Source organism: Lissotriton vulgaris, chromosome 6 (assembly GCF_964263255.1).
Source record: "Lissotriton vulgaris chromosome 6, aLisVul1.2, whole genome shotgun sequence".
NCBI classification, from domain to species: Eukaryota; Metazoa; Chordata; class Amphibia; order Caudata; family Salamandridae; genus Lissotriton; species Lissotriton vulgaris.
In genome coordinates, this window is record NC_141694.1 from 911413268 (window position 1) to 911438939 (window position 25672).

Consider the following 25672-nt stretch of genomic DNA (forward strand, 5'->3'; position numbering starts at 1 on the left):
GCAGTTGGGCCGCCTCGCGATAGGACCGGATGGCCCTGCGTTTGTCCTCCCAACGAAAGATGAGGGCGAAGGGGTGCCCCCACTGGTAGGGAATGTTGAGGGCCCGCAGTCTCTCAGTGACCGGACGGAAGACTTTCCTCCTGTGGAGCGTGTTAGGGGCCAGATCTTGGAAGATCAGGATCTTGTGCCCTCCGTAGCGCAGGTCCGGTTTGTCCCTCGCCGCCTTCAGTATGGCCTCCTTCTCCGTAAAATAGTGCAGTCTGGTGACGATGTCAGGTAGGAGGCCCGCCTTGTTTCCAGCCCCAAAAACTCGGTGGGCACGGTCCAGGAGCGGTGGGGAGGCGTCGTCTTTGCCCCACACCTCGTGCAGGAGTTGGGCCACATAGGCCATGGCGTCAGTCCCCTCTTCTCCGAGTGGCACTCCCCGTATCCGGAGGTTATTGCGGCGTCCCCTATTTTCAAGGTCCTCCTGCTTGACCTGGAGCTCGATGTTCTGTTCCTCCAGGGCCGCCACTCTCTGCCACAGCTGCTCCAGGTCTTCCGTGCGGGTGTCAACTATTTTCTCAAGGCCATCGACCCTATCGCCCAGGTCGGTTACCTCCTTACGTAGCTCCTTGACACACGAGTGGACCTCCGATCTCAGGGACCCAATTTCGGATTTCAGTTCGGTCATGAAGGAGGACATAAAAGCCTGGGTCACCGGGGGGGGGGAGTCGGCGGGCGGCTGCGGCGGTCCTCCAGATGATGGTGGTGTGCCCGCTTTGCCCCACATGGTGGCCACCGACGTGCCCTTGGTCGTCGCCACCGGCGGGTCCGTCTTACCCCCTCTGCCACGGGTCATCGTCCGCTCCGGGTGCGAGGCACCGTCCCCTAGTGCGCCGCTCCCAGCCGCGGATGCGGGTCTCTGTAGTCGCTACAGCAGCGCGGGATTGGGCGATCCGCCACCAGTGGCCTCCTGCCCTCACTAGTGGCGTCTCTAGTGAGGATCTCCTTAGTCCGGTATGTGGGGTATAGGCCGCGTCCCAAGGGGTCGTGAGGGTGTCTCAGCGTGAGTCCGTCGTGGGTGAGGAGCTCCACTCCCAATCGGAGGCGCTACACTGACCCCCCTGACATGAAATGGGGGCACCCCCGTGGGCTTGCAAGGGGCCTCCCAGCTCCCCGACCGCTAGTGGCTTGTGTCTCCCCAACGTCGGGATACTGTGCTCCAGCCCCCCCCGAGCTGCTAGTGGAGGTGGAGGGGTACTCACGCGCCGCCGGGCAGTCCCTCCGTCTGCATCCAGGGGGGGGAGGGAGTAGCACACAGTCCGCCTCCGTAGCCCCCAGGCGATGTCGACCACTGCAGGATGAGGATCCAGCACAAGGCCGCAGGCGCAGGTGGCAAAGGCGTGTTGCAGACAAGGGCAGGGCCAGCGCAGGTCCTCTCAGGCCGCAGCGCCCAGCTGTGGCGGCTCGTCCGTGCTCAGCGTCCCCCCCCCCCACCTGGCAGCTGCCACTCCCCAGGGCCCCGGTAGTCAGTTAGGCCAGGGCCCGGGGCTGATGGCGCCAAGCAGCGGGGTAAAAATGGCGGGCAGATTCAAGAATCCCCACGGGCAAGGGGGAGGGCGTCTCAACTGGTCCCACCGCCTCCTGGCTGTCCACTCAATGTCAGCGGGGGACAGCGTTGGGCGGGCGAGGTCCCCTCCACAGCGTCTGGATTTGCTTCTGCGGGTGGCCGACGAGGGGACAAGATGGCGGTCAGCACCGCTGTGAGGCCCACCCGCAGCAGGACACAGCCGTCTGCAGACAGGGGAGGGAGGCACAGGGAGGGCAGCTCACCAGAGTTGTCACGCGGCAGTCCGGGGATTCGGAGCTGGGCCTTGCAGTAGTAGGTCCGTCGGCAGCTTCTCCAAGTGTGGCCGTCGGACTCCGCCGAAGCCGGGGCCTCACTTGGTGGTTGCGCCCGGGTGGCCTCAGCGCCTCCGTGCGGGGGATGTCCCAGCGCCGACAGCCGCGTTCTCTCCGCCCGTCGGACCCCCCGCCAGCAATTCGTCCCCCGGGGGGTCCGTCGTAGGCGGTTCACAGGTGACTTCCGCTACCTCTCCGACGTCGGGGAGCGGCCTCGGGAGGAGCAGGGCCAGGCGTCCCGGCGGCAGATCCGACAGCAAGATGGCGGCCAGATGTCGGTCGCGGAGGTTCCAGTGCTCCGGTTGCTTCCAGCCCCCCACGCCCAGGACTCACTCCGGGGGTTTCGGTGCAGGCAGGGCTTGCTTCGTATGGGGGGGCCCCCAGAAATAGCCCCCGAACTCCGCGTATTTAAGCTTATGACACAGCGGGGCGACGGAGCTCGCTCAGGACGCGTCCGCTCACATCGCTGCCTCGGCCACGCCCCCCATTTTCTTTCATTTTATAGTGTTGCATTTAGAGACCGCATGCCTGTTGCTCCCAGTGGCTGGTAGACACTGTGCCATATTTATACCTGAAAAATACTGTCATTTTTTTTCAAATGGTACCGATTTTTGCTCCTAGTAGGTGGTAGAGACGGTGTCATATTTATACCTGAAAAATACAGCCATTTTTAGATCTCGCCTGGCAGTGCATGCGCTGTCTCATTGATGCATGCTATTTCTAGGCTAGGGGCTTGAACAAATGCCTATCTTTTTAATTGGTTCCTCTTGCTGTCCTTTAGAAATGCTGGCTTTTTATTGGTGAATACACTTAATACTGCCGTATTTTGGAATTTTGTATCCTCCCATGAGGACTGGCACTCTTACATGTATGCTTACTGTTGAAGTTATTTATAGCTAGAGAGAACTTCTTTTTTAAGTTGGCATGCCCATTTGCTTGTTAACTGTTCTGTTTACTTGTGCAGTGAAACTTGTGGTTTCATTTGCTTGCTGTGTGCAAGCAAATGTCTGGCAACGTTGTAACAATTACCCGCTTTTTAGTATTTGGGCATCTTTGCCCAGGCCTGATCTAGAACTGGAGCCTCTGCTGCAGCCCAAGAGCCACCAGTCATTTGTGCATAAACATTGGGTCCCATCAGCATCTGTAAACATCAACAACACGAGGCCGGTCAAAACTTGTGTGTCACACTATGGTCACACATTGATACCCTATGTCACAATGTGCTATGTGTAATGCTGGAAGTATGTAGGTGCATCTTTCCCCTTGTATTCAGACATCTATTACTGCATACAGGCACCAGTGGAAGCTGTTAAACACCTTGAACATTGGCTCATCTGAACATTCCTCCCCTCTATCATGTACTATAAATAGCTCTAACCTGTTTTAAAATGTGCTTTTCCATGTGTGGTACTAAACAATGGACGTTAGTAATTCATGTTAACCCTGACTACACACGTCCGATTTCAAAAATGTCACCAACTTTCTTTGACTGCAGTCTGTCAGCTTCAATGTCCGTGTCCGTTAGGAGAGCAGGGCTCTTCTCTGTCATATGAGATAAGGGTTTCTATCCCCTTCAGTCTGTTATCTCTCCGCGCACGCGTACAATAAAGAGTCAATTTAAATTATTGGGTTAAATTGGCGCACTTTTACGCATTTGACTCTGGAACTGCATAAAATCAAATAGCCTGAGGATCTAAGTTGAACGCCATCTGGAAAATATATTACACTTCCAGCATAAATAGCGAACAAGCCAGCCCCCCTTCAGGTGCTAAAAATATGGACACATACAGAAACAGTGCGAGGATACTCGGCTCTCTAGGCAAAATAAAACGTGCCTACATTTACTTGGGAGGAAATACTGGGCTGGTTACCGGATAGATATTGTTAAAAGGCTGCTCTCGCTAACACAAGGAGAGAGCCTCTTGTCTGCTCCGAGACATAACCACCCCAAACTCATGCTAGGACAATCATTTGCAATGCAATAGGTTTCACATTAGTGAAACATTGAGCTATTGGCTTTGCAAATAGTAATGTGTTTTTTTTTCTTTTCAAAAACCTTTATTGAGAAACTTGCACATCAAGTTACAATATATGCACGAAGAGGATCCCCGTTCAAAGAGGAGAACCACATCTGTTACATGCATTGTAGGGACAATCCTACATAAGCAGCTCATTACAGGACACAGAGAGAGGTAGCATGAGATGAAGCAGGAAGGGCGCCCTCGAAAAGTCAAGTGCTGGTGAAAGAGGGCGCAAGGTATCAGTAAAGTGTATGGATCAAATAGTAATTGTTAAAGATCCCCGCTTTTTAAAAAAAAAATTTTTTTCAACTTTCTTATGCTGGGATATTTTTTGTCATATCTTTTTATTGGTTTCAAAGATATAGAAATGTACAGAAATGCAGAGCAACATATAGGGGAAGGAGACCCCAATGCACAATGTCAGCCGAATAGTGCATTGTGCTAACAGATCTTATACAGTTTGTGAACTAGGAATCTGCATTCTCAAATAACCTTATCGGTCAACCTTCGCCCTGCCTACCCCCTCCCCGCAGAACATAAAAATGAGATCTTAAACTAAGGTGTCGCAGTCAATAAAGAAAAATCATATATAGGTGCTGTGAAAGGTCACTGTCTATGGAGACAGGAATTCCTCCGTCCCTGAAGTCCTAACTTCATCTCAAGAGAGCCAGTGGCAGTTATAGATATGAAAGAGATGGAGAGCTCGTAGCCTCGGACCACATGCGAACCGGGGCGGTTCTAGGTGAAGGTTGAAGAGGGTGGGGGACAGGGTTGATCCTTTGGGGACTCCAACCGTGACCGGGGAAGGAGCAGAAAAAATTGCCGTTAATCAGGAATCTCTGCGATCGGTTGTGGAGGAAGGACCTAAACCATTCCAGGACAGAGCCACCCATTCCCATCCTGAGTTTGAGAAGTTTCTCATGGCTGACCGTGTCGAAGGCCGAGGACAGATCTAGAAGGATTAGGAGACAGGTTTTGTCTTGGTCCAGGGCTTGAAGGGCATCATCGACAATGTGGAGAATGGTGGTTTCTGTCCTGTGCCCAGGCCTGACACCGGATTGGAAGTCATCTAGTTGGTGAAAATTGGTGATGTGCTGGCTCAACTGCTGTTGCACACACTTCTCCAGAACTTTAGCTAAGAGTGGGATGTTAGAGATGGGTCTAAAGTTGTCAGGGGTGGCAGGATCTAGTGATGTTTTTTTAGGATGGGGAGGACTTGGCCGGTTTTCAGCGAGTGAGGTATGAATCCCTGAAAAAGGGAGGCATTTATTTTTGCAGTCCAGCTGGAATGATGGACTGGCAGCGGCAGCTAGGCAATTAGCGGGGAGTGGGTCATTGAAGTGGTTGTTCGATGGAAAACCAGAGAAAAACAACCTGCTGGGAGGGAACCAATGTCGATTTTGCTTCGTTGATCACAAAGCCCAGGCTCTGAAGCGGGTTGACCGCTGTTTGGAGCTGATGTGTCAAGGTGTTGGGGCATTGGGCCATCAGTAAAATGTCATCCAGGTAAACTGAGGTGCATGCCGGACGCCTGTAAACTTTCAACACTGGAGGGAGCACGTTGGTAAAGCACCAAGGGGCAGAGGAGAGGCCGAAGGGAACAGTGGTGAACTCTTAACACCTTGTTATGCCAAAGGAACTGCAGGAACCTCCGGTGAGGAGGGAAAATGGGTACAGTCAGATAGGCGTCCTTGAGGTCGAGGTGAGCCATCCAGTCGTTCGGTCAGAGGAGGTCGCGGAACATATGGATTCCTTCCATCTTGAAGTGGCGGTAAACTAGCCACCCATTGAACTCGTGGAGATTGATGATGGGTCTCCGGCCCCTGTCTGTGTTGTCCACCACAAAGAGGTTGCGGATCAATACTTGAGGGTGGATTAGAGTCTCCGCAATCGCTCCTTTGTGAAGAAGAGAACGAACCTCCTGGTCGACCAGAGCAAAATCTGTCTATGAGAAAATGAGAGCGCGCGGTGGAACCGGTTGTGAAGGCTCTCCATGAAACTCTATATGGAGCCCCTGGTCAGTTTGTAGAACCAAGGTGTCCCCGTGACAGTAGTCCAAGCCCGTAAAAAATGCACCAGACGGCCCCCCACTCTTAGAAGGGAAGAAGGGAGAACACTCACCGGAAGAGCTGGAGGCGCCCCTGCCTCGACTGCCTCTGGTCTCGCCTCGTCATCCTCTTGTAGGATAGAAGTTGCAGAATCTGGCTGAGTCTTGGTAATTTCCCGGGTTGGAGCCTTGCCCTCTGCGTGAATTTGGATGGCCGGACGAGCGGCCCCTACCTCGTCCAGCCCCTCGGAAAACCCGAGGGCCAAACACCTTCTTTATGGAAAACTGTGCTCTGTCAAATGAGGTGAATGTGTTGATGAAGTGCCCAAGCTCCTTTATAAAGGGCTCTCAAAGAGGCCGCCTTGAGCAACTGAGCCTGCTTCTGAGTCTGCCAAGTCCCTGAGATTGGGATCAATTTTGATGAGTAGTGATCTACAGCGCTCCGTTGAAATGGCGCAGTTTGCGTTTCCTAGAAACCCCGCCAAGTGTTGGGCCCAGGAAGAGAGGTGTTCTGGGGAAATCAGAGAGCCGGATGACTTGGCTTCCTCTGCCATGTCCAATATTTGTGTTATTGGGCCAAGGGCGTCCAGGAGCTTGTCCTGGCAAGCAAGCCAGGACCTATCCATACCCTTTTTTGGGTCCGGTGGAGCAGAGCTTGCCAGGAAAGCCTGCTTAAGGCGATCAAAGGCGCCTGTGTCCCTGGGGTGCTTGGCCGAAGGGGGTTGCGTATCATCGGGGACGCCGTTGGATGGTAGAGGTGCCGGGATGGCCTGGACCTCTTTGGCTAATCTGTTGCAGGCCTGGTCGAACTTGCCGGATAGGCGGTCCTCTAGAGGGCCCATAGCCTGCTTTATGGATCCAGTCGTCCACAGCGTCGTAAAAATCTTCATCCTACTGTAGGGCTGTCAGTGGGTCCTCCTCCCATTGATCATCCTGGTATGTGTCTTCCTGGTAGGATTCTATAAGGGCCCGTAAAAGACACTACTCAGGTGAAGAGATAGGCAAAGGAGAGGGGTTTCCGCTTATAAAGGAGGGTGTCAGCCTACACTTTAGGCGAATAGTGTTCGCAATCGAGCGATGCCCTGGGACCCAACAGCCCTGGTGCAAAGTTGTTATACAATGGCAGCCTGCCTAATAAGGGCCCCGCAGGTCTAACTTGCCAAAACTGATTTGACTGGCTGAGCGTTAATAAGGCCTAAATATACAGAGCCCCCTATGTGGGATATAATCCTCGACAAACTGCCTAATGGCAGGTACAGACCTCAGCAGCGGCGTTCAGGGGACGTTCGATAACAATAAAACTGCTTAATAGCGGCTGACAGACCGGTAATCCGGTGTCGGAGGCAGGGGTAGGCTTGTCTCACAGGCGTTGCAATCCAGAGCATGGAATGCGCAGAATCTTGGGATTGCACGTCATGAGGAGGACATAAAGACGCGCCCTCAGGTGGCGGGAGTAGAGCGCCACAAGCCGCACCAAACTCGCAGCTGTTATGGAGGAACACTCCCACGGCTGAAAGCGGGTGACCCGAGCAGCGGGTGACCCGCAGTAACCCAAAACGGAACAAGGTATGAGGCAGAAGAAAGGTCTAGGTAAGGCGGCGGCCGAAAATAGTCTAGGCCCGGGCCAAAAGCCTCAAGCGAGCAGCGCTTAAAACCGCCAGCACCAGGAAGACGCGCTGACGCGACACCTAACTGTGAACAACAGCACAACTTTCAGTGAGCACACGGCCGCCGCCGGCCAGAGTAGAGCGCGCGATCAGGCTAACGAGTCTGAGGGGAAAAATTTGCGAAAACCCCGAAAGGCAGAACAGAGCAAACAATATGGATAAATAACAGTTGAAAATACGCAATAACACTACCTGAGGGGAAAAGTGAGCAAAAAACCCAAAAGCAGATACAATATGTAACCGCATGAAATAAGCACACAATATGAATAAAATAACAACAACACAGCTGAAAATACTCAATAATACTCAATACTGTAAGCACTAAAAGGCAAACACTAAGAGATAAATAGAAAAGGCACTTATCTGACTGCAAGCAGGCAAGAAAGAGGGCGATTGGAGGTTGACAGAGGACTAAGATATGCCTGGAGCCCTGTGATTGGTGGACACGCATGGACACTCTGTACCTAGACTCTCTATTGTTAAAACTGGTTTATTCCCTATGTTTCATGGGAATAGTAGTTTTACTGTGTTCTTTGAATGGCTACTATTCAATAAAGTGAGGAAAGAATAGCATAATCCTCGCCTCCGGTCCTGACATAGAACTCCACAAAAGGAATTTTTCAGGTACTTGCAGATCCGGAGTTTCTTATGTAAACATCATATGCAGCAGGGAATAACTACGTTTTCTGTGATTGAGGCAATCAACAAAGGGCAAGGATAGGTACATTATATAATATATTAATTGAAATACAACAGGATGACCTGGCTGCGCAAGATAGCAAATGGTGTGATCGACTAGGACAGGAAGGTGCATATATGCAGCAATCAATTGATGTTGCATGGAGAATTTTGATGTCAGCAAATTTAAAAGCTCAGCATTATAAGACGATATTCAATCTCGATCATACACCAGAGAGGATGATGAAGTGGGGAGGAGGCTCTAATGATGAGAAGTGTTTTAGATGTAGTAATGAGAGAGCTGGCATTGTGCATGTTTTTTATGATTGCATTTCCCTCTCGCAGCTAAAGCAACAAATAGACCAGTTTCTTTCTGGAATCACAGGGTTACAAATTAATATGTCAAAGGATGTAATGCTGTTGAGGGTTGGTGATATTCTTAAGACTGGACAACCGGCGTATAAGTTTAGGTATATTATTTTTATAGCAACCGTGGTTGCACGGTTATGTGGGACCTCCGCTTGGATACCAAAAAGGGGACACTGTTCCTAATGCAAGGTGCAAAAGTCACCCATGCAAGAAGGTTCAAAAAGTCACCCATATAAAAACAGGGAAAAGAAGAAAAGGACAGAAATCCTAGGTAACAGCCCCCACCAGTGATAGGAAAACCATATTGTTGTCCTCTGTTGCCCTCACACACCCGAAAGGTGTCATGCTTCATCATCGGGCAGTTGCTCCTCGTAGGGCCGGCGCTGCAATTCCCTACGGGTCCCCCGAAGGGTCTCTTTGTCGGAGATCTTTTTATAGGACTGCCGGTTGATGCGTGTGGGGGATGGGTTTATCGTGTTCAATTGAGGGTAATAAAGTGACGTGCAAGTGTGATATAAAAAATTAGGGTCACCATGCAGCGACGGTAAACTGGTGTACCTCCGCTTGGATGCAACAGGATCCCCCTTCGTTTGAGATGTGGCGGGCCAAATTCTATAATCTTTTTAATTTGGAATATGGTTTTTACTGTCTTAAATCAATGAATCAGAAAAAAATGGGTATTCAGATATAGGGCCCAATGATAGAACATACAAATTAGCTGTATGACCCTGCTTTTCTTTTTTCTCCTTTTTTTTGTATGTCTTTTTGTACTGCTTTGTGTGTTACTGCTTTGCGAACATCTATGTAATTTAATATGCTTTGCAATATGCAATGGATTGAACAATAAAAATAATTATTTAAAAAAATGAAGTATTCATTTTTCCTGTTCGTGCTCCCTCTTGAAACACTGTCTAGTACAGCAGGAAAGACTCCAAAGTTAATAGAGCTATAACATAGTTATTGGGAGTGACTAGAGTTCACAACTGGATGTGAGCCAGAACGATGTACGGATCAAAAGGTTAATCCTGAGCTGCCAGCGCTACTCTTTATGATTCCCTTATCAGGCCCATCTCCCTCCTGAGATGTGTCCAGGCCCCTTCCTTGTGATCTTTCACTGAATCAAAGAGCACCCTTTTGAAGTGTAAAGGGGGTAGTTTCTTCCTCCCTTCCTTCAGGTTGTATCCCACCCAATCAGAGGAATGCTGCAAAACACAAATCTAGCTTAGGGGAATTCCTTTCCTCATGTCTTAACCAGGCAGGCCTGGGCTTCCCAGAATAGAACCCAGGTTCCTCCAGGTAGTGTACCTTTGCAGGCATGCTTGCACTCAGTGTACATTCACAACCACATGTATTGTCCAGCACTGTTACCTCCATGCATTGTGCCATTAAAGACAGACCTTCATTCAGGACACACATTTAGTCTATGCGCACTGTTTTGTACTCTAACTTTTCTGTATTGTACTAGGGTGTGCTATTTGAAAGCACACACACTGCTGGCACACACTCGCCATGCGCGCGCTGCCAAACACTTCACCATTCTTATATTGTTACTTCATGCCAGCACACACAAACCCAACACATGATTCCATTGAGCATGCACTGCACAGCACTACATCTCTCATGTATTTCCCACAGACATACATACACTAAGCACATGCACTAGCAACACATATACTGGACAGTACTGCTTTATCCCTGTGCTGGGCCCTTCCCAGGCACACGTATATCCAGTGCAAAGTCACTACTCCTGCGATGTGCAACAAGTCACATCTACCTAATGTAGACCAAGGGTGAGTTAAGCACACAGCAGTGGAACTTGTTAAAAGGTGAGGGAGCCTCTAGGTCTCCCTTCAGTGGCACAGCGTAAAGAGGACCTGTACACTAATACTGATCACCAGATGGTATGCTACCACCACAGTGCTTGTGCTGCTTAGCTCTTGGTGAAGGCAGTTGCTTTTCACCATTATGAGGGGTAGCGCTTTGGGTGCCCCTCCCGGTCCAACAAGAAAACAATCCATGAGAGAGGCCAATATCATGGCACACGCACTGGATCCATGTTTGCCTATGACAAAATAATCTGTGTTAAGCATTCATACAGCAGTACAGTTGGGCACTCAGGGCAGGGGTACATGTCTTTGACCATGCAGAAGACTTTACTGTCCCACCATTCGGAAACCTGAAGTTAATGCAATAGACTATTTTAATAGAATTTCTAAAGAATTCATACAATGCCATTTTTGGTCATTCATTAACCTTTGCTGTTTGGTGGAATATTACAGCCATCACCGAGTGTGGTATAACACTACAATCTACACTAAGGGGAGCGCAAATTGTGGACTGCATGTACCATGATGCAAAGGAGTACACTTCTTGGATGTGATGTAGTTTATGGCCATACCCGTTTCCCTGCTCCAACTGATTTTCATGACCTCCTCTACCATTTATCTCACATTCCTAATGATCCTTTTTAGGTCGAGTAATTTATTATTTGAAACTATTGTGTTGAAACCAACTCTTAAAACCAAGGGCTTTGGGAGACTGATAACGCACAGTGCATGTGCCCGTGCACGTGCTTTTCTCCTGAGCCTCGGCATCACACTTCAAAGGAATTCCTTCCGCTCCTTATCTCCTCAGGCACTTAGCGCCTACGTGTGTCTCTCAGGCTCCTCACCATATGTCCTCAGGGCATCACACTTCTAACGTGAACGACCGTCTGCTCCTTGGAATGCTGGCATGGTTGCCCAGTGCTGCCTGATCTTCTTCAAAGGCAGCTTGTAACCCGAGCTGCCTTCTGCCTTTGCATTCTGAACTCTTTCTTGGATTTCACACAGTCCATAGCGCTTCCTTCTACCTTTCACCAGGCACACACACACACCCCACCAGCCATCAGTGCACGCTTTCACCAGGCGTGCACACACACACACACACCACCAGCTATCAGTGCACGCATTCACCAGGCATACACACCACCGGCCGTCAGTGCACTCTCTCACCAGACACACACACACACACACCACCAGCCATCCGTGCACGCATTCATCAGGCATACACACCACCGGCCGTCAGTGCACGCTTTCACCAGACACACACACACCACCCGCCATCAGTGCACGCTTTCACCAGGCATACACACCACCAGGCGTCAGTGCACGCTTTCACCAGGCACACACACACACACCACCAGCCTTCAGTGCATGCTTTCGCCAGGCATACACACCACCGGCCGTCCGTTCACGCTTTCACCAGGCACACACACACACCACCAGTGCACGCTTTCACCAGGCATACACATCACCGGCCGTCAGTGCACACTCTCACCAGGCACAGACACCATCAGCCATCAGTGCACGCATTCACCAGGCATACACACCACCAGCCGTCAGTGCACGCTTTCACCAGGCATACACACCACCGGCCGTCAGTGCACACTCTCACCAGGCACAGACACCATCAGTGCACGCATTCACCAGGCATACACACCACCGGCCATCAGAGGCACACACACACCACCAGCCGTCAGTGCACGCTTTCACCAGGCACACACACACACCACCAGACATCAGTGCACCCTTTCACCAGGCACACACACCACCAGCCATCAGTGCACGCTTTCACCAGGCGCACACACACACCACCAGCCGTCAGTGCACACTCTCACCAGGCACAGACACCATCAGTGCATGCATTCACTAGGCATACATACCACCGACCGTCAGTGCACGCTTTCACCAGGCACACACACACCACCAGCCATCAGTGCACGCTTCCACCAGGCATACACACCACCGGCCGTCCGTGCACACTCTCACCAGGCACAGACACCATCAGTGCACGCATTCACTAGGCATACACACCACCGCCCGTCAGTCCACGCTTTCACCTGGCGCACACACACACACACACACACCACCAGCCATCAGTGACCGATTTCACCAGGCATACACACCACCAGCCGTCAGTGCACGCTTTCACCAGGCACACACACACCACCAGTCATCAGTGCACGCTTTCACCGGGAACAAACACCACCAGCCGTCAGTGCACACTTTCACCAGGCACAAACACCACCAGCCGTCAGTGCAATATTCCTCCAGGCACACACCACCAGATGTCTGTGCACGCTTTAAGCAGGCACAAACGCCACCAGCCCTCAGTACATGCTTCCACCAGGCACACACACCACCAGCCGTCAGTGCACGCTTTCACCAGGCATACACACCATCAGTCATCAGTGCACGCATTCACTAGGCATACACACCACCGGCCGTCAGTGCACGCTTTCACCAGGCACACACACACCACCAGTCATCAGTGCACGCTTTCACCGGGAACAAACACCACCAGCCGTCAGTGCACACTTTCACCAGGCACAAACACCACCAGCCGTCAGTGCAATATTCCTCCAGGCACACACCACCAGATGTCTGTGCACACTTTAAGCAGGCACAAACGCCACCAGCCCTCAGTACATGCTTCCACCAGGCACACACACCACCAGCCGTCAGTGCACGCTTTCACCAGGCACACACACCACCAGCCGTCAGTGCACGCTTTCACCAGGCACACACCACCAGCTGTCAGTGCACGCTTTCACCAGGCACCCACACACACACACACACACCACCAGCCGTCAGTGCACGCTTTCACCAGGCACACACCACCAGCCGTCAGTGCACGCTTTCACCAGGCACACACACCACCAGCCGTCAGTGCACGCTTTCACCAGGCACACACACCCCCAGCCGTCAGTGCACGCTTTCACCAGGCACACACCACCAGCTGTCAGTGCACACTCTCACCAGGCACAGACACCATCAGCCATCAGTGCACGCATTCACCAGGCATACACCCCACCGGCCGTCAGTGCACACTTTCACCAGGCACACACACACAACCAGCCATCAGTGCACGCTTTCACCAGGCATACACACCACCGGCGGGCCGTGCACGCTTTCACCAGGCACACACACACACACCACCAGCCTTCAGTGCATGCTTTCACCAGGCATACACACCACCGGCCGTCCGTTCACGCTTTCACCAGGCACACACACACACCACCAGTGCACGCTTTCACCAGGCATACACACCACCGGCCGTCAGTGCACACTCTCACCAGGCACAGACCCCATCAGCCATCAGTGCACGCATTCACCAGGCATACACACCACCAGCCGTCAGTGCACGCTTCCACCAGGCACACACCACCAAATGGCAGTGCACGCTTTCACCAGAGACACACACTACCAGCCATCAGGGCACCCTTCCACCAGGCACACACACCACCAGCCGGCCAGGCACACACACACCACCAGCCATCATTGTATGCTTTCAACAGGCACACACACATACACCACCAGTGCACGCTTTCACTAGGCATACACACCACTGGCCATCAATGCACACTTTCACCGGGCACAAACACCATCAGTCATCAGTGCACGCTTCCACCAGGCACACACAACCAGCCGTCAGTGCACACTTTCACAAGGCACACACACACACCGCCAGCCATCAGTGCACGCTTTCACCTGGCATACACACCACCGGCCGTCAGTGCACACTTTCACCAGGCACACACACACACACACACACACACACACACACACACACACACAACCAGCCATCAGTGCACGCTTTCACCAGGTATACACACCACCGTCCGTCCGTGCACGCTTTCCAGCCTTCAGTGCATGCTTTCACCAGGCATACACACCACCGGCCGTCAGTTCACGCTTTCACCAGGCACACGCACACACCACCAGCCATCAGTGCACGCTTTCACCAGGTATACACACCACCGGCCGTCAGTGCACACTCTCACCAGGCACAGACACAATCAGTCATCAGTGCACGCTTTCACCAGGCACACACCACCAGCCATCAGTGCACGCTTTCACCAGGCATACACACCACCGGCCGTCAGTGCACGCTTTCAACAGGCACACACACACCACCAGTCATCAGTGCACGCTTTCACCGGCAACAAACACCACCAGCCGTCAGTGCACGCTTTCACCAGGCACAAACACCACCAGCCGTCAGTGCAATATTCCTCCAGGCACACACCACCAGATGTCAGTGCACGCTTTAAGCAGGCACACACACCACCAGCCGTCAGTGCGCGCTTTCACCAGGCACACACCACCAGCCATCAGTGCATGCTTCCACCAGGTACACACAGCACCAGCCGGCCAGGTACACACACAGCACCAGCCATCAGTGCATGCTTTCAAAAGGCACACACACACACCACCAGCCATCAGTGCACGTTTTCACCAGGCATACACACCACCGGCCGTCGGTGCACACTTTCACCGGGCACAGACACCATCAGTCATCAGGGCACGCTTACACCAGGCACACACCAGCAGCCGTCAGTGCACGCTTTCACCAGGCACACACCACCACCAGCCGTCAGTGCACGCTTTCCCCAGGTACACACACCACCAGCCATCAGTGCACGCTTCCACCAGGCACACACACCACCAGTCGGCCAGGCCCACACACACCACCAGCCGTCAGTGCACGCTTTCACCAGGCACACCCACCACCAGCCATCAGTGCACCATTTCTACAGGCACACACACCACCAGCCATCAGTGCACACATCAATTGTTAACGCATCCACAATTAACTATTGTAGCAATCGCAGTATGGCACACTTTACTTTTAAACATATTTATTTAAAGCGCAGCATGCCACCATTCCCTCACACTCAGCACCCACACACACTCTGCAATGGAACATACACTCCAAATACCACTCAGTGCCACATAATTGCACGCCACATAATTACACTGCACTCAATGCAACATACATTCCAAATACCACTCAGTGCCACATAGTTATATGCAACATAATTACACTGCACACAATGCAACATACACTCCAAATACCACTCAGTGCCCCATAATTACACACCACATAATTACACTCTACTGAATGCAACAGACACTCCACACAATACCACTCAGTGCTACATAATTATATGCTGCATAATTACACTGCACTCATGCAACATACACTCCAAACAATACCACTCAGTGCCACATAATTACACGCCACACAATTACTCTACTGAATACAACATACACTCCCCACACAATACCACTCCGTGCCACATAATTATATGCTTCATAATTACACTGCGCTCACCGCAACATACACTCCAAATAACACTCAGTGCCACATAGTTACACACCACATAATTACACTGCACTCAATGCAACATACACTCCAAATACCACTCAGTACCACATAATTACACGCCACATAATTACACTCTACTGAATGCAACACACTCCACACAATACCACTCAGTGCCACATAATTATATCCTACATAATTACACTGCACTCAATGCAACATACACTCCAAATTCCACTCAGTGCCACATAATTAAACACCACATAATTACACTCAACTGAATGCAACACACACTCCACACAATACCACTCAGTGCCACATAATTATATGCTACATAAATACACAGCACTCAATGCAACATACTCTCCAAATACCTCTGTGTCACAGTTATATGCAACATAATTACACTGCACACAATGCAACATACACTCCAAATACCACTCAGTGCCACATAATTACACACCACATAATTACACTCTACTGAATACAACAAACACTCCACATAATACCACTCAGTGCCACATAATTATATGCTACATAATTACACTGCACTCAACGCAACATACACTCCAAATACCACTCAGTACCACATAATTACACTGCACTCAATGCAACATACACTCCAAATACCACTCAGTGCCACATAATTACACACCACATATTTACACTGCACGTAATGCAACATACACTCCAAATACCACTCAGTGCCACATAATTACACGCCACATAATTACACTGCACTCAATGCAACAGACACTCCACACAATACCACTCAGTGCCACATAATTATATGCTTCATAATTAAACTGCGCTCAACGCAACATACACTCCAAATACCACTCAGTGCCACATAATTACACGCCACATAATTACACTGCACTCAATGCAACAGACACTCCACACAATACCACTCAGTGCCACATAATTATATGCTATATAATTACACTGCACTCAATGCAACATACACTCCAAATTCCACTCAGAGCCACATAATTAAACACCACATAATTACACTCTACTGAATGCAACACACACTCCACACAATACCACTCAGTGCCACATAATTATATGCTACATAATTACACTGCACTCAATGCAACATACACTCCAAATTCCACTCAGAGCCACATAATTAAACACCACATAATTACACTCTACTGAATGTAACACACACTCCACACAATACCACCCAGTGCCACATAATTATATGCTACATAATTACACAGCACTCAATGCAACATACACTCCAAATACCTCTCAGTGCCACATAGTTCTATGCAACATAATTACACTCTACACAATGCAACATACACTCCAAATACCACTGTGCCACATAATTACACACCACATAATTACACTCTACTGAATACAACATACACTCCACACAATACCACTCAGTGCCACATAATTATATGCTACATAATTACACTGCGCTCAACGCAACATACACTCCAAATACCATTCAGTGCCACATAATTACACGCCACATAATTACTCTGCACTCAATGCAACGTACATTCCAAATACCACTCAGTGCCTTACACGCCACATATTTACACTGCACTCAATGCAACATACACTCCAAATACCACTCGGTGCCACATAATTACACAACACATAATTACACTGCACTCAATGCAACAGACACTCCACACAATACCACTCAGTGCCACATAATTCTATGCTTCATAATTACACTGAGCTCAACGCAACATACACTCCAAATACCACTCAGTGCCACATAATTACACGCCACATAATTACACTGCACTCAATGCAACATACACTCCAAATAACTCAGTGCCACATAATTACACACCACATAATTACACTCTACTGAATGCAACACACACTCCCCATATTACCACTCAGTGCCACATAATTACACGCTACATAATTACACTGCACTCAATGCAACATACACTCCAAATACCATTCAGTGCCACATAATTACACGCCACATAATTACTCTGCACTCAATGCAATGTACATTCCAAATACCACTCAGTGCCTTACACGCCACATATTTACACTGCACTCAATGCAACATACACTCCAAATACCACTCAGTGCCACATAATTACACGACACATAATTACACTGCACTCAATGCAACAGACACTCCACACAATACCACTCAGTGCCACATAATTCTATGCTTCATAATTACACTGCGCTCAACGCAACATACACTCCAAATAACTCAGTGCCACATAATTACACAGCACATAATTACACTCTACTGAATGCAACACACACTCCACACAATACCACTCAGTGCGACATAATTACACACCACATAATTACACTCTACTGAATGCAACACACACTCCCCATATTACCACTCAGTGCCACATAATTACACGCTACATAATTACACTGCACTCAATGCCACATATACTCCAAATACCACTCAGTGCCACATAATTACACGCCACAAAATTACACTGCACTCAATGCAACATACACTCCAAATACCACTCAGTGCCACATAATTACACACCACATAATTACACTCTACTGAATGCAACACACACTCCACATAATACCACTCAGTGCGACATAATTACACACCACATAATTACACTCTACTGAATGCAACACACACTCCCCATATTACCACTCAGTGCCACATAATTACACGCTACATAATTACACTGCACTCAATGCAACATACACTCTAAATACCACTCAGTGCCACATAATTACACGGCACACAATTACACTATTTTGAATACAATATACACTGCTCATATTACCACTCAGTGCCATATAATTACATGCCTCATACTTACACTCTACTCAATGCAATATAAATACACTTTATCTATCTATCTATCACCCTTCTATCTGTCTATCTCTATCACCCTCACTCTGTATCGATCGCCCTCTATCTATCTATCGCCCTCCCTCTATCTATCGCACTCACTCTATCGCATCACCACAGCATCACTCAGCACCACCAGAGCATCACTCAGGGGTACCACACATCACTATGCACTACCACAGCATCACTGAACGCCACAGCATCACTTGTCGCCACCACAACATCACTCCGCGCCACCACAGCATCAATCTTTGCAACCATTCAACAACAACTGGTTCAAATATGTTCTCTCAATGTTTCAAGCTTCATTACAAATGTCACAAAAATATGTTAATAGTTCACTTCTGTTCTTGGATTTTCATCACAATAAAATACAATGAACATAATCTTCACAAAAGTTATTTACAAAAGCTATTGCCATTATAAATTACAATAACTTTTATTTAAGTATTAATTAAAAAAAATAAAAGCCATTTTTATTTGTAATATCAATACATCTAAGTCACGTAAATACAACACATATTGCATTACAAATGCTATAGGTGTCACATTTGCGAAAGTTAAAACTATTGGCATTGTAAATGACAAAGCTATTCAATTCACTATTTTCCAAACCAACACATAAATAAAAAATTTGTCATTTACAATACCAATAGCTCAAACTTTCCTAATGCGAGACCTATTGCATTGCAAATGCTTGTTGTAAAAATGTAGTTCTGGCCCATTGATTACACTTCATCTGGCCCAAGCCGAACATTCCACCTAGAGTGTGAAGATTCCGGGCCGGAGAGCACGGCTTGAGCCAGAGATTTTTGCCCGATTGCTGGCGTAAAGCTACGACTCGTAAATGACCTCTGTGAATACCAAAAGTCGTATCAGACTTTTGTCTCAGATTGCCTTTGTGAATTGGGCCATAAGAATTCTTTTTTCTCTTTTCACTTGCCAAATATAAATTCAACATTCAGCCTGAAACCCTGGGCAGAGGGAGAGACTCAAGAGTAAGGCTCTCGGAGGTTCAAATGGGCAATGCAGGAGCATAAAAAAACTTGAGTGCAAGTATTCCTTTAAACGTTTTTTTTTTTTTTGGTACTTGTGGTGGCGGGCCAGTGGTAAAAATTGAATTTTAAGGGGCTGAGTTATTTTCAAGCGCATAGGCCTCTGTATATTCTCATAATTATGTTAATTCTGCGATGTGAAAAGTAGTGGTTCATTCTCAATGGGTTGCTGCTTTGGCACAACGTTTATTTAACAGCATTTGCTGTTTTATTGGTTTGGCACTGGTGGAAATGAAATCTGCTTTTTACAGAAATTCTCTAAGTCCTTCAGGGTATTGCCTGACAGTTTCCAGGTTTATTTAATTAACCCCCGTTATCTTTCGTATGTCCCGTTACTCTCATGTATTGCATGATTCCCTTAATGGCTCTAAAAAAATCCAGTTTCAGACCGAAAATAGTAGATGAAAATACTTCTTTGTTCGGAAATTCGAAGCCGATAAAGAGTAGAAAACTGTGAAAAGCAACAGACTTGCAGTTGTCTAGAGAGGTAGTGCATGTTTTCAGCAAAACCTAAACCTGTCAAACTATTAAAGGTGATTTAAAAAAAAAAAAAGAAAATCCACCCATCCCTTCCTGTGCACCGGGTGGCTCGTGACGTCTAATGCATTTTGTTTTTAGATTAGAGCATTGTCAGTGCTTGTTTAATATATTGGGAATACTTCCTACCTTCTTATATTGTAAGAAACTTCACTTGGATTATTTTCTCTTCAATAAAGGACTAATGCGTGAGAATGTTATTTTCTGCAGGCAAGTGCTGGTCCCTTCAGAGTGGAGTATGATACCTTTGGGGAACTGAAAGTGCCGAACGACAAATATTATGGAGCACAGACTGTTCGATCTACAATGAACTTCAAAATCGGAGGGGTGACGGAAAGGATGCCGGTAAGTAATGCTCTGTCTATAATGTGTACGCGCACACGCACGTGCGTAACGAAGCCTGAGCCACCCCCCCCCCCCCCCTCCTGCCAGGTAAATGGAGACCCCCGCCCCCCTCCGGATTTAATCCGGAGCTCCAATTTAAAATAATAATGCCATTATTAGGCCTTTAACTATAGCGTGGCACCATCTTGTGGCCACTTGCGGTGGTGCCATAACCCCCGAATGTGCCCATTCCGTGTTTGCCAAATCGTAACTCCCAGTCGTTCCACCCCCCAGGCCCCCCCCCCCCCGCCCTACTTCCCACTTGTACCTCCTGCAATCATGTCAGCCAACAATGCCGGTTAAAGTAGTGGTCGTTGTTGGCCGCAGTTTATTAATATTAAAATTGCAATATTAAAATTACAATATTCAATTTTCAATATTACAAACAAATACTGGTTATGCAATTTCTTCATTTACGAACTGTCCTCATCAATCATACATGAATATTAATAGACCCATGACACCGTCTTGTGAGAAAAAGGTGTCAGTTTTCTTCAGTTCGTAAATGGCACTTTGCAACCAGTTCCTTGTGAATCCTTGTTGTACCATTGGTTGGTTGCCCACGCCGTCTGCGTGTCGTGGAGGGGAGCTTTTTCCCCACTGGAGTTAGGTCCCCAGCTCGCTACCATTTGCGCCCTGCCGTCCGGCTGGGTCTGGGCCGCGATTGCCGTCTCCTCTTGGTACTCCCCTCCTTGCTGCGGCCACGTCACCATGCCGTGCGGCATTGAAAAGTGAGTGGCCCTCTTCCTACACACCGCCCGCCGGTGTGTATCCTTAGCCAACCATTGTAGTATTTCCGCCACGCCGCAGGGAGGCTTGCGTCTTTCTGCGGCTCCCCCCCCCCCATCCTGTTTTTTTTTTTTTTTTTTACTTACAGCCTGCCATCGCCAATGCACCCCACAGGTTATCCCAGAAGACTTGCATTCCTCTGTCGGAGAGGTGCACCCCGTCCTGGCCGTACAGCTCTGGACGTCCTGGGTGAATGAGGCCGTGACGGATTGAGTCCATGCCGTTCGTGGCACAGAACTTGTGCATTGGGATGTTCAGTTTCCTCCTTGCGTTATCCACCGCTTTGTGTGAGTCAGCGCCTCTCCAGTGTTTTCTGCTGATCATCTCCGACCAGATCACCGTCGTGGGACCCAACCACGTTGTTGCCGTGGTGAGATCCTTCTGGATGGCCTGTCCCACTACTTTGCGCCCCAGTTTCGTCAGGTCGTTGCCGCCGAGGTGGATGATCAGGGCGTCGGGATGCCACTCCGAATCTGCCAGTAGGCTGTCCAGGGTTGGCAGCAGCTGCTCCCATCTCATCCCTGGTTGTCCCACCCACCGGATGTACGTCGCTTTGGGTCTGGCTGCCGCTTTGGGCCCTGACCGTCGCCACCATGACTCCATCCTGGACACGAATGAATGTCCCACCACCCAAACCAGCCGCGGGCGTTCCTACTGTCAAGAGAAAAGATTCTGTTAAGGTGGCCCGCTGCGCACCTGGGTTTATCTTCTTTCGATGCAGTTACTCATTTATTTTTTTCTTTTTTTTTATATAGTTATTGAGCTCCGGTGGCCTTCTGCGCACCGGAGTAGCGGCGTGTCGGCGGAAAGTGGGCATTGCCCCAGCACCCTGCCGTGCGGCATCCCAAGGTGACTCCCCTTTTTCGTGCTCCCTTTTTAAAAATTTTTTTTTTTATAGCAGGTGTGGCCGTATGTACGATTTGTAGGCCCTGGATCGCCATCTGCCCACAGCCCGTATCCGATCCTCTGGCATGCCGTGCTGCGATGCCGTGGTTGCTGCCCCGATCCTGAAGGAGTGCGGGGCGAAGGCTGCTGGGTGGAAGCCCGCTTTTTCGAGACCCTGGCGCATCACAGCTGTGAATTGGAACCTGCTCAGGTTCCTCCCGTCACGATGCCTGAAGAGAGGGCCGTCGCCCACCGGGCGGGCTATTATGTATTTGAACAAACAACACACTGCGCAGAGCCCCGCCTCAGGGATGCAGTGCAACCTAATTGTTACCCCTTTTCGTGCCTGGTCTGTCTTAGACTGCTTTAATGTAATCTCCACCGCTCTTGCCAAGGGTTTAATGTCCCTGGCCTGGAGGCATCGCTGCGCCGGGTCCATCTTGTTGGGCGCCACTAGCTCGCTTATGCGGAACGCGCCAAAGAACGCTGTGGTGAATGCGGCTCTAAATAGTAGGAGCTCGTATCTGTCTGAGATGATTCCCTCTAGAGCCCTCAGGAGGAAGCCCAGCTTACCAAAATCAATGGGGCGCCTCACATCTGTCTTTTTCCCCTCTACTCTCCTCCACCCCTTCAGGGCTGCCTTGAGATATGGGGAGGCCGTGGGGTCATCCCCCGTATGGAGCCTGGCAAAATGGGCAATGGCTGACAGGTGTGCCTGTGCCCATTACCTTGATTTATTGGCATTGAATGCCCACTGCACAAACTTCTCAACCGCTGTCCGTGTTCCTAATTTGTCATCTAGTGTTTTTATGCCGCCCACGCTCATCACAGTACTTGTGCATTTGTTGTATCTCCTGGTGGCTTCAGGGGTTAGTGATTGGCCCACCAGTCTGGATAGGTCTACCCCCCCAGGTCCCACAGGTATGTTGGGAAGGGGGTCATGTCTCGGTCCGCCCCAGGGACCAGGTCTCTGAATCGCTCCATCTGTGACCGGGACAATGCGTCCGCTGCCATGTTCTCTGCCCCTGGGACGTGGCGTGCTTTCAGCTCCAGATTCCCTTCCAGCTGCAATTTAATGAACTGCCTCATTAGCCTCAATGTGTCAGGGCATCGCGCTGCGCCCCGGTTAATGGCCTGCACTACCCCCTTGTTGTCTGACCACAGTGTCAGCTTCATGTTCTTCAACTCCTGCTTCCAGATGGTCAATGCCACTATTATTGGGAAAAGCTCCAGGAACGTGATGTTCCTGGTGACTCCCTGTGCGTGCCATTTGTCTGGCCACTGGCTCGCGCACCATCGATTTCCCAGGATGGCCCCAAACCCCAGGCTCCCTGCCGCATCTGTGAATAGGGCTATCTGCCTAGCTGTCACCCAACCCTCTCTCCAGATCAATACTCCGTTAAAATGCTGCAGGAACTCGTCCCACATCTGCAGGTCCTGTTTCACCCCCGCACCCAACCGAATGCGGTAAGGTCTGTGGGTGACTCCTGCTGTTAGCTGTGTCAGGCGCCTGGAAAAGACCCTGGCCGCGGGTATGACCCTGGCTGCGAAGTTCAGCTTGCCTATCACCCCCTGTATGTCCCGGAGGGTGGCCTTGTTCAGCCTGCGCAACCTGCCCACGTCCTCCCTGAATTCTTTTACCTTTTCTGGGGGCAGCCTGGCTGTCCCTGCCACGGATTCCAGCTCTATCCCTAGGAAAGTTAGTCTCGTGGTTGGGCCTGTCGTCTTATCTGCTGCCAGGGGGACCCCTAAGGTCCTGGCTAGCCCTTCAAATGCCGCCAAAGTGCTGCTGCACATGGGGGCTCCCGCTGGACCTGTGAATAGGAAATCGTCGAGGTAATGTAGTTGGCCGCCTTCCTGATGGCAATCATGAAGGGCCCATTCTAAGAAGGTTGCGAATTGTTCGAAGTATACGCACGATATGGCGCAGCCCATGGGCATCGCCTTATCAACAAACAGGTCACCCTCCCACTGAAAATCCAGCAAGTGAAAACTGGATGGGTGGACGGGCAGCAGGCGGAACGCAGATTCAATGTCCGCCTTTGCCATGAGGGCTCCCTTCCCCGCCGCTTTTACCAAATCTATTGCGTCATCCACTGTCGCATAACCTACTGAGCAGGCTTCAGGGGCAATTTCATCATTCACTGATGCCCCTTCGGGGAATGAAAGGTGATGTATCAATCTAAACTGACCCTGCTCCTTCTTGGGGACCACCCCTAGTGGGGAGACCACTATGCCTCCGCGTAGTTCCTTTGGTAGTGGACCCTCAATCCTACCCAGGGCTTTCTCTTTCGCCAGCTTGGTGCATACCACGCGTGGGTGCTGCATCGCTGATTTTAGGTTCCTTGCCCCCTCGAGTGGTAAGGTGCCTTTGAATGGAATGACGAATCCTTGGTCAAAACCTTCTACCAGCACCCTGGCATCCGCCCTGTTCGGGTACTTATTCGCCAACCTGCGCAGCTGTTGTCTGTTGATAGGGGACCTGGCCAGCTGGCACTCTTGAATGTCTACCAGGTCACCTCGCCTACTAGCCCTGGGGCTAGTGCTTTTTGCTTTTCTCTTTTTTGTCCCCTTTGGATTCGCGCTTGCCTCCCCTGCATGCCACTGCCGCGTGCTTGCCCCCACAGCTCGAGCAAGCGTGCTGGAACTTACATGACGAGCCCCACGAGCAATCCCCTGCGTCGTATCTCCAACAAATGGCCTTGGCTTTGTTCGGGGAATGGGATCTCCCTTCGCTCTGCTTCTGGTAAGTTCCGCTCCTGCCCTTCTGGTAGGAACTACGAAAGGAATGGTCATACTTGCCCGCCCAAGATTTTACCTCCTTCGCTGCGAGCATTTTATGGATGAACCCAGATACGTCCTCCTCGTTCCATTCTATCTCCGGGTGCCTCTGCATTTTAAGCCTAAAACCCTTGTCATATTCCAGCCACGCTTCCCCTGGGAACTGCCTATGTGCCAGGTCAATATTAGCCTCATAAAGCCAAAGGTCTGCCGCACAGTGAGGGAATTTCTCTACAATAATGCAGGCCATTATTCTGAAGGCATCCAACCAATTTTCAAAATTGCGCTCCTTTCTGCTGCCGCGCCTCTCTCTCCTATCCTCATCTTTCCTTTCACAGGTGGTGAGGTCCAGGCCCTCGAGTTGAATCTCGAGCAGAGAAAATATATCGATAAACTCCTTGCGCCATATTCTTTCTTTAACGGCTAGTGGGATAAGGCATGCTAGGCCGGTGGCCTTTGTTGTCAAAGATGCCGGGCCGGGGGATGGCCTGCTGTACGGATCGGAGGTTATGCCTCCCAGCGCTGGGCTCCCTGACGCGGATCCGTAACCCCAACCCAGGACCGGAGAAATTTGCTCGCCCTGTGCCGGCAGAACCACG

General features: G+C 50.0%; 1 protein-coding gene across 3 annotated transcripts in view; it reads left to right on the plus strand.

Annotated features, from left to right (window-relative positions):
• The window catches only part of LOC147708150 (fumarate hydratase, mitochondrial-like), a 394996-nt gene that overhangs the window by 65534 nt on the left and 303790 nt on the right, over positions 1-25672 (plus strand). For 2 of the 3 annotated variants that reach the window (XM_086926903.1, XM_086926904.1), the window contains exon 2: positions 20445-20579. The exons of the other annotated variant lie outside the window; for it this stretch is intronic. In XM_086926903.1, the coding sequence (XP_086783029.1) occupies positions 20445-20579 (135 nt within the window). The remainder of the gene's footprint in view (positions 1-20444; positions 20580-25672) is intronic. 3 annotated transcript variants of the gene reach the window in all.